Genomic DNA, 16,353 nt, shown 5'->3' with positions numbered 1-16,353 from the left:
GGTGGCAGCCTTAACTTCCAGTTCGATGGGATCACTTTGTGCCTCTTGATGGAAGCATTTCTCCCTCTGGAACCAAGACCTCTAGACCAGCAGGGCATAAAGTTATTGGGACGGGAAGCAAAAATTTTGCTAGTGGGTCATTAGGGATAATGGCATATGGTGCCACTTCTATTTCCACCCCTTGATTCTTGGACCTGTGAATCCTGGTTATGGCAGAAACAGTACCATATATTGGGCACTGATTTAGAGCATATACAGCCTTCTGGAGAACCTTGCCCCAGCCCTCTAGAGTATTGTCACCTAGCTGGCACTGTAACTGTGACTTCATAAGGCCATTCCACCATTCTATCAGAACAGCTGCTTTAGGATGGTGGGGAACATGGTAAGACCAGTGAATTCAAAGAGGACAAGCCCATGGCCGCACTTCTTTGGCTATGAAGTGAGTTCCTTGTTCGGAAGCAATGCTGTGTGGTATACCATGACAGTGAATAAGGCATTCCGTGAATCCACAGATGATAGTTTTGCCAGAAGCATTCATGCTGGGAAGGCAAATCCATACCTAGAGTAAGTGTCTATTCCAATAAGGACAAAACACTGCCCTTTCCATGATGGAAGCAGTCCAATGTACTCAACCTGCCAGCAGGTAGCTGGCTGATCACCCTGGGTAATGGTGCCATGTTGGGGGCTCAGTGTAAGTCTCTGCTGCTGGCAGATACAGGTAAGTTGTCATTTCTCTGTCACTGTTTTCAGATATCTGTCTTTGTCTTTAGTTTTCTGAAATGCTGATTATGACATGTCTTGGAGTCAATTTCTTTAGGTTTATCCTGTTTGAGATTCACTCAGTTTCTTGAATATGTATGCTCTCAATTTATGCCTTTCGCCAAATTCGGGAGGTTTTCAGGAATTTATTCATTTTAATACTTTTTTGAGCCTTAATCTTTTTCCCCTCTCCTTCTGAGACTCTGATGTCAAAAATGTCAGATCTCTTATTATAGTGCCATTGGTCCTCAAGGACTTATTTATTTTTTCCTTCTTTTTTTTTTTCTCTGTTGTTCAGATCAGATAAATTTATTGCTCTATTTTCAGTTCACTGATTCCTCTATTCTCTCCATTATGCTGTTGAAAGCATCCAGTAAGGTTTTTATTGCAGTTATTTTATTTTTCAGTTTTGAACTTTTCATTTAGTCCTTTTTTATATATCCTGCTTCTTTGTTGAGACTTTCTATGTTTTTATTATTTCAAGTGTGCTTATGATTGCTCATTGAAGCATCTTATGATGGTTTCTTTCTAGTACTTTCAGATAATTCCAACACCTGTGTCCTCTTGGTATTGCTCTCTCTTGATTGTCTACTCAAATTCAAGTTGAGACTTTCCTGGCTCTTGGTGTGATGAGTTATTTTTTCTTGTATCCTGGATATTTAAGTATTGGGCAATGAGGCAATGGATCTTATTCAAACCTTCTGTTTTAACTGACTTCTTCTGACACTGCTTTAGCAGGAGAACGGGACCACTTCTTCATCACTGCCAGATGTGGATGGAAGACCAGGTTCTCCACTTGGACTCCACTGATACCCAAGTGGGTTCTCTGTGTTACTGCTGGGCAGTTGTGGCAGTTCCAACTTCCTACTACACCTCCCCTGAATATTTTTTTGGCTGGGGAGGGTAGGGCTGCCTCATTACTGCTCCCCATGTGAAGCTCTGATGCCATGGGGCTTGGGGGTGGCCTCACAATTGCTGGGCCAAATTGAAGTCCTGATTCTCTACTAGGCCTCCTTGAATACCACCACCTCAATAGTGAGCGTCCATGGACAGTCTGGGGGCAGGCGGAAGTAGTGACTGGGAGGCCTCATTACCAACTAGTGGAGAATCAAACTCCCAGGTCCCTGCTGAGTCTTCTCTGTCACCATCCCTGGTGGGGTACAGTGGAATGGGGGTTCAGATGCCTTGGTATAGCCTGGTAAGTTTAGAAATCTAGTCTCACTACTTAGCCTTTGCTGGCTGGTTGGGATAGAGCCACAGTTTTCTGTGGTGTTTGGCTAAAGTAGAGCAGTTCTTGTCTAAAAGGTTTCTGTCCTACTGGGTTGCACCTTTCCTGGTCCTTTGACTAGAGAAAGCAGGCTTTTGTTGTTTGTTTTTGTCTGTGCCCATTGGCGTTTCCGAATTGCTACTTCTACATCTCCAAGTCTGGAATATATGAAGCAAAAAGAAAACCCAGGGAACTCACTAGCATGTCATTCCTTGTGTTCCAAGGTCACTAGACAGTCTATTTTCTTTCTACATTTCAGAGTCATCTTATGTTTGTTTTATATACAATGTCGAGGCTGTTTAGTTGTACTTAGCAGAAAAAAATAGGGAAAAGTATATCTACTCCACGTTCTTGGAGGCAGAAGTTGAATCCTTACAGAGAATTGTTAAATGGTAATGAAACAAATTTTAAAAGTCTTGATTTATATCAACACCATACTGTAGCAATACTAAATAATTTCAATGACTAAATACTTTCCCTTACAAATCCTTTTATTTTTATTTTTTCAAAAGTTGTCTTTTGCAGAAAATACTATTTTTAAAAACAGCTTTATTGAAGTATATTTGACATACAAAAAACTACATAATGTGTAAATTTGGTAAGTTTTGACACATGAATACACCCTGGAAGCCATCACCACAATAAAGACAGCGAACAGATCCATCACACCCAAAAATTTCCTCTTTAGCCCTTTGTAAATCCTCCCATATGACTTTTCCTGCAGCTCCATCCCCAAGAACCCACTGATCTGTCTTCTATCACAATAGATCCTTTTGCACTTGAAAAAGTTTTATCTAATTACCTAGGAGTCGGATGCCTGCATCACATAGTAGGTGCATCTGTAACATTTTAACAAATTGGCAAACTGTTTTGAATAACGATCAGGACATTTTACATTCTCGCAGGTGTATATAAGAGTCCGGTACTTCAAATCCTTACCAATGCTTGCCATAGCTAGTCTTTTCAATATTAGCCATTCTAATAGGTCGATAGTGGTATTTCGTTGTGTGTTTGATTTGCATTTCCTCGATGACTAATGTTGCTGGGCTTTTACCCATGTGTATATGTCTATCTGTATGTCTTTCTGTAGAAGTGCTCAAGTTTTCTGCCAATTTTAAATTGGGTTGTTTGGTTCCTTCCTAGTGAGTTTTAAAAGTGCTTCTTTGTATTTGTTATGTAAGACCTTTATCAGATACGTGATTTCAGAATATTTTATCCCAGCCTGTAGGTTGTCTGTTCACTCTCTTAACAATGATTTTTAAGAGCAGAAGATCTTAATTTGCAGAAACTCCAATTTATAATTTTTTGTTAATTAACGGATTGGGCTTTTTGCTGTATCTAAGAAATTGTTGACTAATCAAAGGCAACACTTGTTTTCTTCTGGAAGATGTATAGATTTAGTTTTACAGTGAGGTCTATCATTCATTTTGAGTTACTTTTTAAAATATGCTTTGAGGTATGGATTGAAATTTATAATTTGTAAATGGATATCTGATTTATCCACACCCAATTGCTGAAAAGACAGTTTCTCCTTTTTTCTCTAATCTTTCTTTGCATCTTTATTTATATTCAGTTGCCTATATATGTGTATATAAGAGGATCTATTTCTGCACTGTTCTATTGACGTATTACTATCATTTTGCCAATACAACACCATATTGACTATTCTTACTTTATAAGAAGCCTTAAAATCAAGTAGTGTAAACTTTCCATCTTTGTCCTCTTTTTCATTACAGTTATTTCAGCTATACATGTCCTATCCATTTCGATATGAATGTTATCATCAGCCTGCCAAATTCTACTAAAAGCCTCATGGATTTTGGTTAGAATTGCATTAAGTCTATCAATAAATCTGGAAATTATTGACATCTTAACAATAATGAGTCTTCCAACTTTAGAACAAAATATCTATCTCCACATATTTGCATCCTTATTAATTTCTCTTCATTGCTTTCTAGTTTTCAGTGTACAGATCTTCAACAGATTTTGTTAGATTTATATTTATGTAAATACATCCCTAAGCGTGCAAATTTTCTAAAGCTATTTTAAATTATACTGTGCTTTATTTCAATTTTCCAATATTCCTTGCTAGAATATAAAAAATATAATTGATTTTTATATTGATTTTGTATTCTGCGACCTTGCTAAACATAGTTATTAGTTCTACAAACATTTTGTTAGATTGATAGGATTTTCTGCATACAGTATCCATTGTTTGTGAATAAAGAAGGTTTTACTTTTCCCTTTCCAATATGGAGACCTGTTTTTTTCCTTGTGGCACTGAAAAGAATCCCAAGTAAAATACTGAGGAATTCCCCTCTCCTCTAATGAATTTATTATTCTTGGATAATAGTTCCCTATTATACGGGAACATCCAGCACGACTTCTGGCATGTAAATATCTGCCTCACCCGTGCACACACACTGTTAAAATCCAAGTCTTGCTATTACACCTGTTGAGATAAGTAGATCCCCCAGACTTGAAACAAGACTAGGATACTCAGAAGAGCAAGTTTATTTATTGAGTCTGACAGCCGGAAGGCAGTGATTTCAGACTGGAAAACAAAACTGAGGGGACCTCTGTGGACACTGGGAAAAGCAAGTGGGATGGAAAAGTTTCCTGGTGGCAGCCAGGAAGGAAGTGCATGGTCTTCAAGGTGCGTAAGAGAAATTGTTAGGAATGCGGTAGGATGATTCATATCTCCACCTAGATTTAAGCGTGGCCACATTACCGTGGGTGTATTGTAGGTAGCATATACAAAAACCAGGTAATGGTGAAGGTTGGGAGAGAACAGAATGAGCCACTGAATCAGGTGGCCCTGGGGAAGGGCTTGGAGAAGACACCCTCTCCTTGCCATGTGATCCCCCAGAATTGAACCATGAGGAGTGTGGCAGGTCTGTTCGGAAGGCCCTGTCGGTTGCTAAGAAAACACCCATTTTCCAACCAGGGCACCTTGGCCTCCCCCCACTCCCGGAGGAGTCAGGATGGGCCACTGTGATGTCTGAGCCACCCCTGCCAGGACAGGGCTAGACAGGCTGGGGGACTGGCTTGCTGACCAAACAAAGCGGAGGGTGTGGCTGCTCATTGTCCTGTGCAGGGCGTATATAGGGAGGCCAGGGGCCCTGGGACAGACCACTGGGCAGTGCTGACATGGCAAAGCGACCAGGAAACCACAGCTCACCGGAGACAGCAAAGCGGGGAAGAAGAGGAAAGGGCAAGGTGAGATGACCACCTTCTTCTCGTCTTCCCCTTGACACCTTTCTCCCAAGACTCCTACCCGGCCCTCGCCTGGTACAACCCCTCAGCCCACACGCATTCTCAGGAAGCCCTTGTTCCCATCCCTTCTCCATCCTCTTCCTTATACCATTGCCCTTCTGTGATTTCCCTGCTGTCCTTACAGGAGCCCAAGACATCCGTGAAACTTAAAAGGCCACTTCAAGGGAGTGTAAGGACCAAAGCCACTGCAGAAATTATCACCCCCTCAAAACCCAAAAAGGGAAAGGGCCAACACTATTCAGCCACTATCAACAGCTGAATGAGGAACTGCAGTTAAAAGAGCCGAAGCAGGACCAAAAGGACAAGGAGATCCCCAGCACTTCCAGTGACGAGGAGATCCCCAGCACAAGTGATGACCTGGGCAGCCACTAAATTAAGAGTGAGACCAGAGAACTCAAAGTTATCTACCCAGGATTCTGACAATTGAACCTATGAGGACTTGCCTGAACTTTGGTCCCCCTTGCAGCTGCAGCCCAGCCTCATAACCGGGCCCCAGTACCTTCCATGCCTCAGCAGGCGGCTCAGCAACCTCCTGTGTCTACATCTCCGCTTAGTGACCAGGCTGCAGATTCAACTCTATCTGGCTCCACCGCCTATGCTAGTCCTGTCTCCCTACCTTGTAGGGAAACTCATAAAATTCAGCAGTAAAACAAACAAAGAAACAGACGAAAAACCCCAGTTACCCAATTTCAAAAATGGGCAAGGGACCTGAATAGACATATCTGTGAAGAAGATATTACAAATGGCCAAGAGATACACGGAAAAAGTGCTCAAGGCAACTAATCACCAATGAAGTGCAAATGAAAACCACAATTAGATATCACCACACACCTGTTAGGATGGCTATTATCAAAAAGTCAAATGATAAGAAGTACTTTTGAGGATGTGGAGAAAAGGGAACCCTTGTACACTGTTAGTAGGATTGTAAATTGGTATAGCCATGATGTAATACAGTATGCAGACTCCTCAAAAACTAAAAATAGAACACCTTATGATCCAGCAGCCACAGTTCTGGGTGTATATCCAATGAAATTGAAATCGGGATCTCAAAGAGATATCTGCACTCCCATGTTCATTGCAGCGTTATTCACAATAGTGGAAACGTGAAAGCAACCTAGGAGTCCGTCAATGGCTAAATGGATAAGGAAAATCTTACAAATATGTATGATGGAATATTATTCGGCCCTAGCAAAGAAGGAAGATCTGCCCTTTGGGAAAACATAGATAAACCTGGAGGACATTATGCTAAGCAAAATAAGCCAGGCACAGAGGGACAAATGCTATGTGATCTAATTTACATGTGAAATCTAAAGCAGTCAAACGCATAGAAACAGAGTCGGAAGTTTGCCAGGGGTTGGGGGTTGGGGGGAATGAAAGGATTTTCTCTAGCTTTACAAAATCTCAGTTATGAAATGAGTAAGCTCAGGAGACCTAATGTATATCATGGTAACTATCGTTAATAGCAATGTATTATATACTTAAAATTTGCTAAGGGGGTAGATCTTAAGTGTTCTCACCACACAAACAGTTAACTGTATGAGGTGATGAATATGTAAATTGTGGCAATGACTTCACAATGTACATGTATATCAAAACATCAATTGTACACCTTAAATATACACAATTTTTATTTGTCAAAAAGAAAAGGAAAACATTATGAAAAAGTAGAATAAAGTTTGAAGAATCACACTGCCTGATTTTAAAATAAGGCTATAGTAATCAAGAAACTGTGCTACTGGCTAAGGGACAGACACAGGATCAAAGGAACTGGTTAGAGACTCGGGAGATAGACACAGACCAGTATGGCTTTTAAAGTTTTACAAATGTAATTCAATTGAGAAATGCTGTTCTTTTCAGTAAATGGTATTAGAACAATTAAATACCCATGTGTAAATAATGGATCATGGATCTAAATGTTAAATGAAAATCTGTAACAGTTTTTTAAAAAGCACAGGAGAAAATCTTACGATCTAAAGTGAGGCAAAGAGCTCTTGAACATGACACCAAGAGCACAGTTCATAAAGGGGAAAAAATAAATGAGACATCCTCAAAATTAAAAACATTTGGTGTGAGAAAGAGAAAAAAAATTCATAAAGTCAAACTGCAGACAGAAAGAAAATATTTGCAAACTATATACCCAACAAGGGACTTGTATCTAGGGTGTGTAAAGGGCTCTCAAAACTTGAAAATTAGAAAACAAATGACTCGATTTTAATAATGGGCAAGAGACGTTAGTGAGCACCTCACCAAAGTGGGCATATGATGGCAAATGAGCACATGCAAAATTGTTTTACATCATTAGCCATTAGAGAAATGTAAGTCAAAATCAAGATGAGATAATAGTATACACATTTGAAAGCGATTAAAATTTTAAAAATTCTGACACGACTAATTGCAAGCAAGGATAAAGAACAACTTGAAATCTCTTATATTGCTGATGGGATTTTTGAAATGGTATAGTCATGAGGAAGATCATTTGGTGATTTCTCATAAACAGGCACTAACCATATAACTCAGAAATGCCACTCCTGAGAAAAGTAAAAAAGTATGTTCGCACGAAAACCCACACGTGAAGATTTATAGAAGTTCTATGCATATTTTCCAAAATCTGAATATAGCCTGAATATCCTTCCATGGGTGAAAGATAAACAAACGATGGTGCATCCATACAATGGTATACTACTGAGCAATAGGAAGGAAAGTCTTGAAACACACGACCTGTATCAATTCAAAGGCATTCTTGCTGACAAACATATTGATAACAAAACAGCGACACAACACTCATCGTGTGGGTGTAGCTGGTATTGATAACTATATTCTTCTATTACCCTTTTTGTATTCCCTTTGCCTTCAGCAAGCACCTCAGCTGGTCATAGTTCTTTGCCTGGTGAGGTGACTCAGGCCTCTATTCTTCATATGTCTGGGCCATTAACAGTCCTGCCTGGAGTGGTTTGTTGTAGTTTCTTACTGACCTTAATCTCAGGGCATGGTAATACTAAGGGACACCCTAATGATCATCTGTATTCCAGACATACTCTTCCTGACTTCCTTTGTGGAGTCGTAGCCCAACTTCGCCTTGGTAGTCAGGATCATTAACCCCAGCAAACGCTGTAACTCCTTTCTTTGGCCTATTCACTGAAAGCCATGAGAAGACCAAAAGAGCAGGATCTGCAGGACACCTTGCATCCTTCTTATTAAGTGGCAAAGGCATGTGACAGATCAGCATGTACATCCTTACTCGTGTGTGTTAAAAAATACTATATATTTTCATAGCACATCTACGTATGAATAATTGTAGAATAAGCTTTAAAATAGTACACGCCAGATTATTAACTGAGGTGACCTCTAAGTAGGTGGCTAAATTGTGAAAGATCTTTCTAAAGATAGGAAATGTGATTTGTCTGTATTTAAACATTTTTTGCAACAAGAATATAGGCACTATTACATTTGCAATTAAAATATCGAAATAAGATTAACAACGTAAATAGTAGCTGTGTATTATTTAAAGTAACTGCAAACTGATGCAACAGACAAACCCCAAAATTTGAATGGCTTGAAACAGGACGAACGTTTGTTTTTTGTGCACAGAAACTCTGATGTGGCTTGGCAGAGGCTCTCCAGTCTCAGGTGACCCAGAGATCCAGGCTGCTTCTATTCCTGGGGTCCTACCGTCTCAGTGTGGGATCGCCATGTCTGCTGATGAAAGGAGCGAGAGAGGATGGAAATGGCCCACTGGCTCTCAAATGCCTAGATGTGACAAACAACGCTCCTGCTCATGTTTCAGTGGTAAGGAAACGCCACATGACTCTTGCTAACTACAAGTGGACTGGCAATGTACTGTCCCTGTGTCCAGGAAAGACAGGAAGGCAAGATGTCTAAGAGCACTTGAAGCCTTCCCCATAAACTGTTACATAATAGGTGCTCAACAAAAAGCAACTATTTTAATTTGTTATGAAAACAGCCGTATCCATTGCTACAAGGTTCTGAGAAGGCCAGATTTCCCTTAAGTTTTTCAATTCTTTCCTTTTTTCTAATTTTTCGGTTTCTTTTATTGGTTATGAATATTCATGGGGTACGAAGCTAAATGTCACCACTCATGCCCAAGACGTTATGGCCAGATCCATACTGGCAGGATGCCCATTACCACAAGTGGTGATTATACCCCAAGTCCGCCACCCAATTATCCCCGACCTCCCTCCCCGTCCCCCTTTTCCCACTCCACTTTGTATCCCTAGGCATATTCTCTCCTGCTGCAAGTCCAGCACACCACTGTGGTCTTTCTTCCCTTCCTTCTTTCTCTCCTAGCTCCCACTTGTGAACGATACATGCGGTATTTATCCCTCTGTGCTTTGCTTATTTTACTCAATGTAAGTTTCTCCAAGCCCATCCATGTTGCTGCAAATGGGAGAATTTCGTTCTTTTTTAATTTCGTTCTTTTTTATGGCATAGTTGTATTCCATGGTGTATATATACCACGTTTTCCTTATCCAATTGTCCATTGGTGGACATTTAGGTTGACTCCATATCTTGGCTATTAAGTGCCTACTATATGACAGATGCTTTCAAATACATCACCCCATGTAGTTTGCCAAGGATCCCATAAATCTCTGTGGGGAGCCTTATTTATTCAGTAGCACTTTTCTGCACTATCCTTTGCAATAACCTCAAATGTCAGTAGGCCGAAAACTTTTTCCTGCTTTTGATGCATGGGCAAAATCTTAACCTGTCAGTCTCTGCTACACTCCACACAGCAAAACATCTACCTGTACAGGTGCCATTAGACACACTGAAAGCCAGAACTTGCCTGTGGGGCAGATACACGGGTCACAGGCAGTGAAAAGATGGTCATTTTTTTTCATTTGTAATCAGAGCTATCATGTACACCAAGGAACTGCTCCTCTGAGGATGTCAGGGCTTTAGAAGTTTAGCTTTAGTAGATCTTTGCTCCACAGTGATTTCCATGGTCTTTCCTCATCTACCATTTATGAGGGAGATGACATAACTCAACTGTTTTCCCCCTACGCCCATATATAATGTTGAAATGCAAATTTACATGTTGCAGTCTTAACGCCTAATGTGATGTATTTGCAAATGGGGCCTTCAGTCATTAGGTAATTAGGTTCAGATGAGGTTGTAAGTCCAGGGCCTTCGTGATGGAAATAGTGACCTTATAAGTAGAGACACCAGAGACCTTGCTTGCTCTCTCTTTCTGCCATGTGAGGACACACAGAGAGGGTGTTCATCTCCAAGCCAGGAAGAGAGCCTTCACCGGGCATTAAATCTGCTGGTACCCTGATCTTGAACTTCCCAGCTTCCAGAAATGTGAGAAATAGTTTCGGTTGTTTAGGACACCCAGTCTATGGTATATTGTTAAGGTAGTCTGAGCTCACTAATGTAAGAAGCTTTGGTTTTTGACCATGTGGGAGAGCTCATTCATCTATGTATGTGTTAAGTGTCTAGTTTCAAATGAGACATCCCATTAACATCCTACTGCAATATCAGGGTGGTTTCAAAAACTCTTACTTCAGGGTGATATCCTAGGAACTGGTACCTTATGGGCCAAATCAGAATCCAACCACCAGCTTATCTGGAAAACATTTGGAGAATGTGCTGAAGACATCCAAAGGGATGATTAGGTGTATAAAGTTCAGTATTTAAACACAAAGGGATTTTGCTGTCAGAGGGGATCCAGAGTGAGGGCCACGAACAGTAAGGGGACGTGCGCAAAGAGTAAAAATGCTGTATGTTAGGGGTAGGGCAGGTGATTCTTGGCTGTCCCACTGGGAGCAGGGTGCAGCCTTCAGAGGATGCAGCCATGAAGAGCTGGGAAACAGGCCAGATTCCAGAGTTGGATAGGAAGACAGATGGGCGAAGACTAGGAGAAGGCCACAGCATTGCAGAAAAGTGCTGGGACTGTGCAAAAATGTTGGCACCTGGGCAGAATTAGCTCTCAAGGAACCACAGCCAATCCCCAATTTGTGTTTGATGTGCATTGTCACCTTCCTTCTTGTGTTAGTTAGCTCGTTCTGCTATATATGATAAAATGCCATTGACTGGGTAGCTTAAACAACAGACATTTGTTTTCTCACAGTTCTGGAGGTTGGGAAGTCCAAGATCAAGATGCCAGTGTAGGGGGTGTCTGGCGAGGACTCTATTTCTGGCTTGTAGACAGCCACATTCTCCATGTTTCCGGAAGGGGGGAGAGGGGTCTGGTGGCTCTTCTCATAAGGGCTCCAATCCCATCATGAGGGGCTCCACTTTCAAGTCTTCATCTTAACCTAATTATCTCCCAAAGGCCCCATCTCCAAATACCATCACATTGGCCATTATGACTTCAACATTTAAATTTTGGAGGGGCACAATTCATTCCCTAGCACTTCTTTATGCCTGCTTTTAGTACCACTGGCTTGGGGCCCATCGTTTGGTTGCCTGAGAGACATTACAGAGTCATGGGAAGAGAAATGAATTGCGACAGAAGGCCTGCTTTAGGTTGGGGGGAGTGATAACCGTGTGAGCTCTACAGGAATTCAGACCATGTGTATTAGTTTGCTTGGGCTGCCCTAACAAAGTAAAGTAGACTGGGCAGTTTAAACAACAGAAACTCATTTCCTCACAGTTCTGGAGGCTGGAAGTCCAAGATCAGGGTGTGGGCAGGGATGGTTTCTCCTGAGGCCTCTCTTTTGGGCTTGTAGATGGCCATCTTCTCCCTGTGTCTTCACGTGGTCTTTCCTCTGTGCATATCTGTGTTCCAATCTTCTCTTCTTATAAAGACAGCAGTCATACTGGAGTAGGGCCTGCTCTAATGACCTGATTTTAACCTAACAACCTTTGTAAAGATCCCATTTCCACATACAGTCACATTCGGAGGTACTGGGGGTTAGGAATTTTGTGGCAGACACAATTTTGCCCATGACACCAGGGATCCAGCCCCAGCTCTGTTGCTTACTAGCCATGTGGTTACAGGAAAATTACCAAGCCCTCCGAGCCTCAGGTTCATCATCTGTGAAATGGGTGTCCTAATGAGTTTGTCTTGTAGGACAGTTGAAATGTATGTAATGCATGCAAAGCACTTGGCACAGTGTCTGACATGTATTAGACTTTTAATGCTTGGCAGTTATCTGTATCACTATTTGGACCTCAGATCCTACTAGCCTCTCCTCTGGGAAAGTTATTGTTTTTGTTGTCATCTAGGAGACCTCACAGAGTATGCAGCACAATAGTACAAGGAATACCAATTCAGCCATAAATGTTGCTTGAAAGATAAAACTAGGTAAGATTTCCATCCTAGATGATCTATTATCTCATGTGGGTGTGTGGAAGTCTTCCCCAGCTGGATGCAACTCAAAGCTTGTAGAATCTGAGTCAAGGACAAAACTCTTCCCATTCTCCCAGCTGCTCTTCCATTCATACCCCTATTTTCGTTAATCCCCTTCCCCACCAAAAATCCAGCCCTTGCTTACAATTGCCCTAACTGCCTTCCAGATAACCTAATTAAAATGGCATTTTAATGGGGCTGGCTCTGCTTGTCCCAGTCAGGCAGAAGAGTACCTGGCCAATGGCTTCTGGGCCTCACCTCCTGGGAGATTCACTCTTATTTCTCAGGAAACCCTTGCACGTGGTGGGTATAAATCGCCTAGTTCCTGCACTGTGTTCAACTGCAACTAGGACGGGAGTGCAGGAAACTTTCCATACCTGCCCCAGGTGGAGATTTCTCTCTGCTTGATCCACCATCCAAAAGGAACTGCTCAGAGAAGTTTTCCAATCCAGGCTCTGCTCACAGCACTAAGACACAGCGTCTGAGAGCCTGGCCCCTGCCACCAACCAGCTTCAGTGCAGGCAACTCCCACAGAGGGAAGTGCAGCTTCCAAAGCCACAGGCTGGCTTGGCTCAGGACATTTACAGTCGACTGCTCTCATCTGGAGCCCCACTTTCTGCCTAACCCTTTTCTACTTGTTCTGTAGGATTTAGAGGACATCTCACCACCTTCCCAATATGGCCGCTGCTCCTAGGCTCAACCACCCTATGGGTTGGGCTTATCCTAATATCTCCACGACTAACACAGGGCCTTCCAGAGAGCGATGCTCAATGAATGTTTGCAGAATAAACGAGTTGTGAGCAGTGGTTTCATTTATGGAGATGCAAATTCTACTACATCATGGAAGAACACAAGCAAATCCAGGTATACATATATATTTTAATTTCACAGAACAACAGAGTTAAAGGGAAAAGGAAGCCAAAAATTACTGATTTCTTACTTTTTCTCTATTTCTTAACCTCATAGTATTTTGTTCAGTTTTTTCATATTTCCAAGTAAATTCCTATTCCGATGCCATGCTCTCTTGTTACAGACCACAAAATAAGATTTCAATTTGTTTTATGAAATAGCAAAACTTTTACTACTGAACTGGATAAAGAGTAATAAATGTGTGATCAATGTCATTCGTAAACTTAGTTTCTTAAGCTAATTAAACCTTCCATTTAAAGGAATAACATTTGAAAAATTCCAAACTGAAAACAAGAGAAAGCTCCAAGTTACCCTTATAGAACAGGAAACCAAAGCTGTTTGTTATTCACTCTATTTCCCCTAGCCCCACATTAACTTTCTACTTAAAACAGTGACTGCTATTTTCAAACACAGTGGAGAATCTACCTTAGACTTCATCTGGGGTTAGAGAAGCTTCAAGGTGTGCCACTAGAACTGGTACTGGCTGTGGCAGAAGTGCCATTTGTGGTGGCAATTCCGGCCTGGGCGCTATCTTCCTCATCTCTCAGAGCCATCTGATACAAGTGTGGGAATAAACTGGGGAAAGTAATATTGAACTGGGCCAAATGCTCCAGAACTTCCATCTTGCTGGTTTCAGCGTGGGCACGTGGGCCCCACAGGAACCGATAGCACGCAGGATCACTGTTGGGCACCTGCCGGTACTCCAGGTAGTTTTCCTGCACCCAATCTTCGGTGATGAGCTTCCTGGGCTCTCCATAGATGGGGTGCTCCCTCCCAGGACACAACCCCAGCACACCCAGCACATACCACATGCTCTTCTCAGAGGTGCAGTCGCCCTCCATGAAGACCAAGCCCAGGGTGATAATCAGGAGGCCGGTCTTGGGCACGCTCTGGTCATCGCTCTGCATCCCATCGTAGGTGAGGCCCAGGGAGGTGCTGAGAATGTAGGAGTGGATGGCAGGGTCCACTTCCTTCACTGCAATGCCATAGACAATCTCCATGTACTTAGAGACTTTGCTGAAGATGGCAGGGAATTGGTCCTCGTAATTTTTGAGGACTCCATTCAGCATTTCTTCCTTTGTGATCAGCTCCTTCTTTCGATACTTGAGGAGCAGGAGATTAAGCAAATCATACATCATCTCCTGTGGTGCACCCTGGAGCAAGTACTCAGGGAATCCCACATTCTGTGAGCTGCTCGGGCCCTCCTCTTCTTGGCTGCTGGGGCTCTCGCTTGCCTGGCTCCATGGACGGGAGACAGTGGCAGTGGGGGATGAGCAGACACTCTGAGGACTCTGGGGAGGACTTGGTGTTCCAGCAGTAGGCACGCCCTCTGGGGTGCCTGGGACCAGAGGAGAGGTGGAGGCAGAGGAGTTGGAGGAAGAGGAAGAGGAGGTGAAGAAGAACACCTCCATGTCTTCCTCATCACCAGGAACCTGCGCACCCACCAGGGCTGGTGCCTCTCTTTGGGCCCGAAGGTCTTCCTCAAGCTCACAGAGCTGACTCTTGTCACAAAAAGGCATCGCAACTTTCCCTGGGGACAGAAAACAGGAGTGTGGGCTGGAGTTCGGTGACGGGGATGGGGATGCACAGGCCTGGAGGAGGGAGAGAGCGGTTGAGTGGCCTCAGCCTAGAACCACACCCTAGGGGGCTCTGACAAAGGCCTACTTACAGGTCTTCCCTTTCACTGGTGCTCTAGGGCCTCACAGGGCTCCTGTCCTCCTGGTCGGCCTGTCTCCTGTGGACATGAAGGCGGAATGAGACGGCCCCGCAGGATGCAGCAGGCAGAGAATGAGGCTCCAGCCCTGACAGTATTGTGGGTGGGGCCGGGAACTGTGGGGTCCTCTCTGTTCTGGGACCGGTGGAGCTCTTGTAACTCATTCAGGGCATGCACCTCACCTTGACGCCTGCTCTCCTGGGCCTCCTCTGCTGTGACCTGAGGACACTGCCGCAGACCAAGGTCTCACCTCTCAGTTCCTGGAGGTCATGTAAGAGGAATAGAGGAAGTCCTCATGCTGCAGACTGCAAGGACACCTTGGACTCCCTGTGCCGACAGGAGGGATGGACCGGACTCTGTGAGGTCCCCACTCCTCTGTAGTGAATGAATGGTCCCCTTCATACTCACTCAGAGCCCTCACCTTTACGTCGTCAGGATCCCGGACCCAACCCTTCTGCTGGCCTGAGAAACTCTCAGAACAGGAACTCACACCCCTGATATGGAACAAAAGCCAGAGAGGGGCCCACATCTGGCCACACCTGCCCAGGGCATCCCAGGGAGGACCGCAGGAGGTGCCCAAGTTTAGTGGGATCCATGTGTCCTGGAGTGAGCGGTCTGCGTGATATCACCTTTATGTCTGGCAGGTCCTGGGACTCTCCCTCTGTTGACCTGAGGCCACCTTCCTTATGCCAAGGCCCTATCTCCATGAGACACCGGAAAAGGAAGTGAGAGCCCAACCACCCGCTGTTCCCTGGGTCTTCCCATGGCTGACAGAAGGAACAGGGAGGGGCTGGAGTCCTGTGTGTACTGGTCTGGGTGGTCCCCTCAGCCCTCACCTTGACTCCTGGTAGGGCCTGGGACAAATCTCTCTGTCGATCTGAGCATGGCCCTCTCAGATCAAGGTCCTCTGCCCTCTGAGACTCCTGAGCCAGAAGTGAGGCTCAGTCTGAAGGCCTCCCCACAGTCTCCTGGGTGACATCAGGACCACAGTGGATATCTGTGGGGCCTTCTTTACGTTCTGGGCTGGGGATACCTTCAGTCCTCACCAAAATCTCTTCCCTTGACATATCCTGGGATTCCTCCCTCAGCTGATCGGATGTCTCTCTCCCTTCT

General features: G+C 43.6%; 1 protein-coding gene across 1 annotated transcript; it reads right to left on the bottom strand.

Moving 5' to 3' along the window:
- Window positions 1–13,981: 13,981 nt before the first annotated feature.
- Window positions 13,982–15,046, bottom strand: LOC134368356 (melanoma-associated antigen 10-like). The gene has a single exon (XM_063084880.1). The coding sequence runs from the start codon at window positions 15,044–15,046 to the stop codon at window positions 13,982–13,984; it is 1,065 nt and encodes a 354-aa protein (XP_062940950.1).
- Between the last annotated feature and the right edge of the window lie 1,307 nt (window positions 15,047–16,353).

Source organism: Cynocephalus volans, chromosome X (assembly GCF_027409185.1).
Source record: "Cynocephalus volans isolate mCynVol1 chromosome X, mCynVol1.pri, whole genome shotgun sequence".
Classification (NCBI taxonomy): domain Eukaryota; kingdom Metazoa; phylum Chordata; class Mammalia; order Dermoptera; family Cynocephalidae; genus Cynocephalus; species Cynocephalus volans.
This window is presented reverse-complemented; position numbering and strand designations above follow the sequence as displayed.

Coding starts and splice junctions, on each gene's coding strand:
- LOC134368356 (XM_063084880.1), bottom strand. CDS start 15,046: ATGCCTTTTTGTGACAAGAGTCAGCTCTGTGAGCTTGAGGAAGACCTT.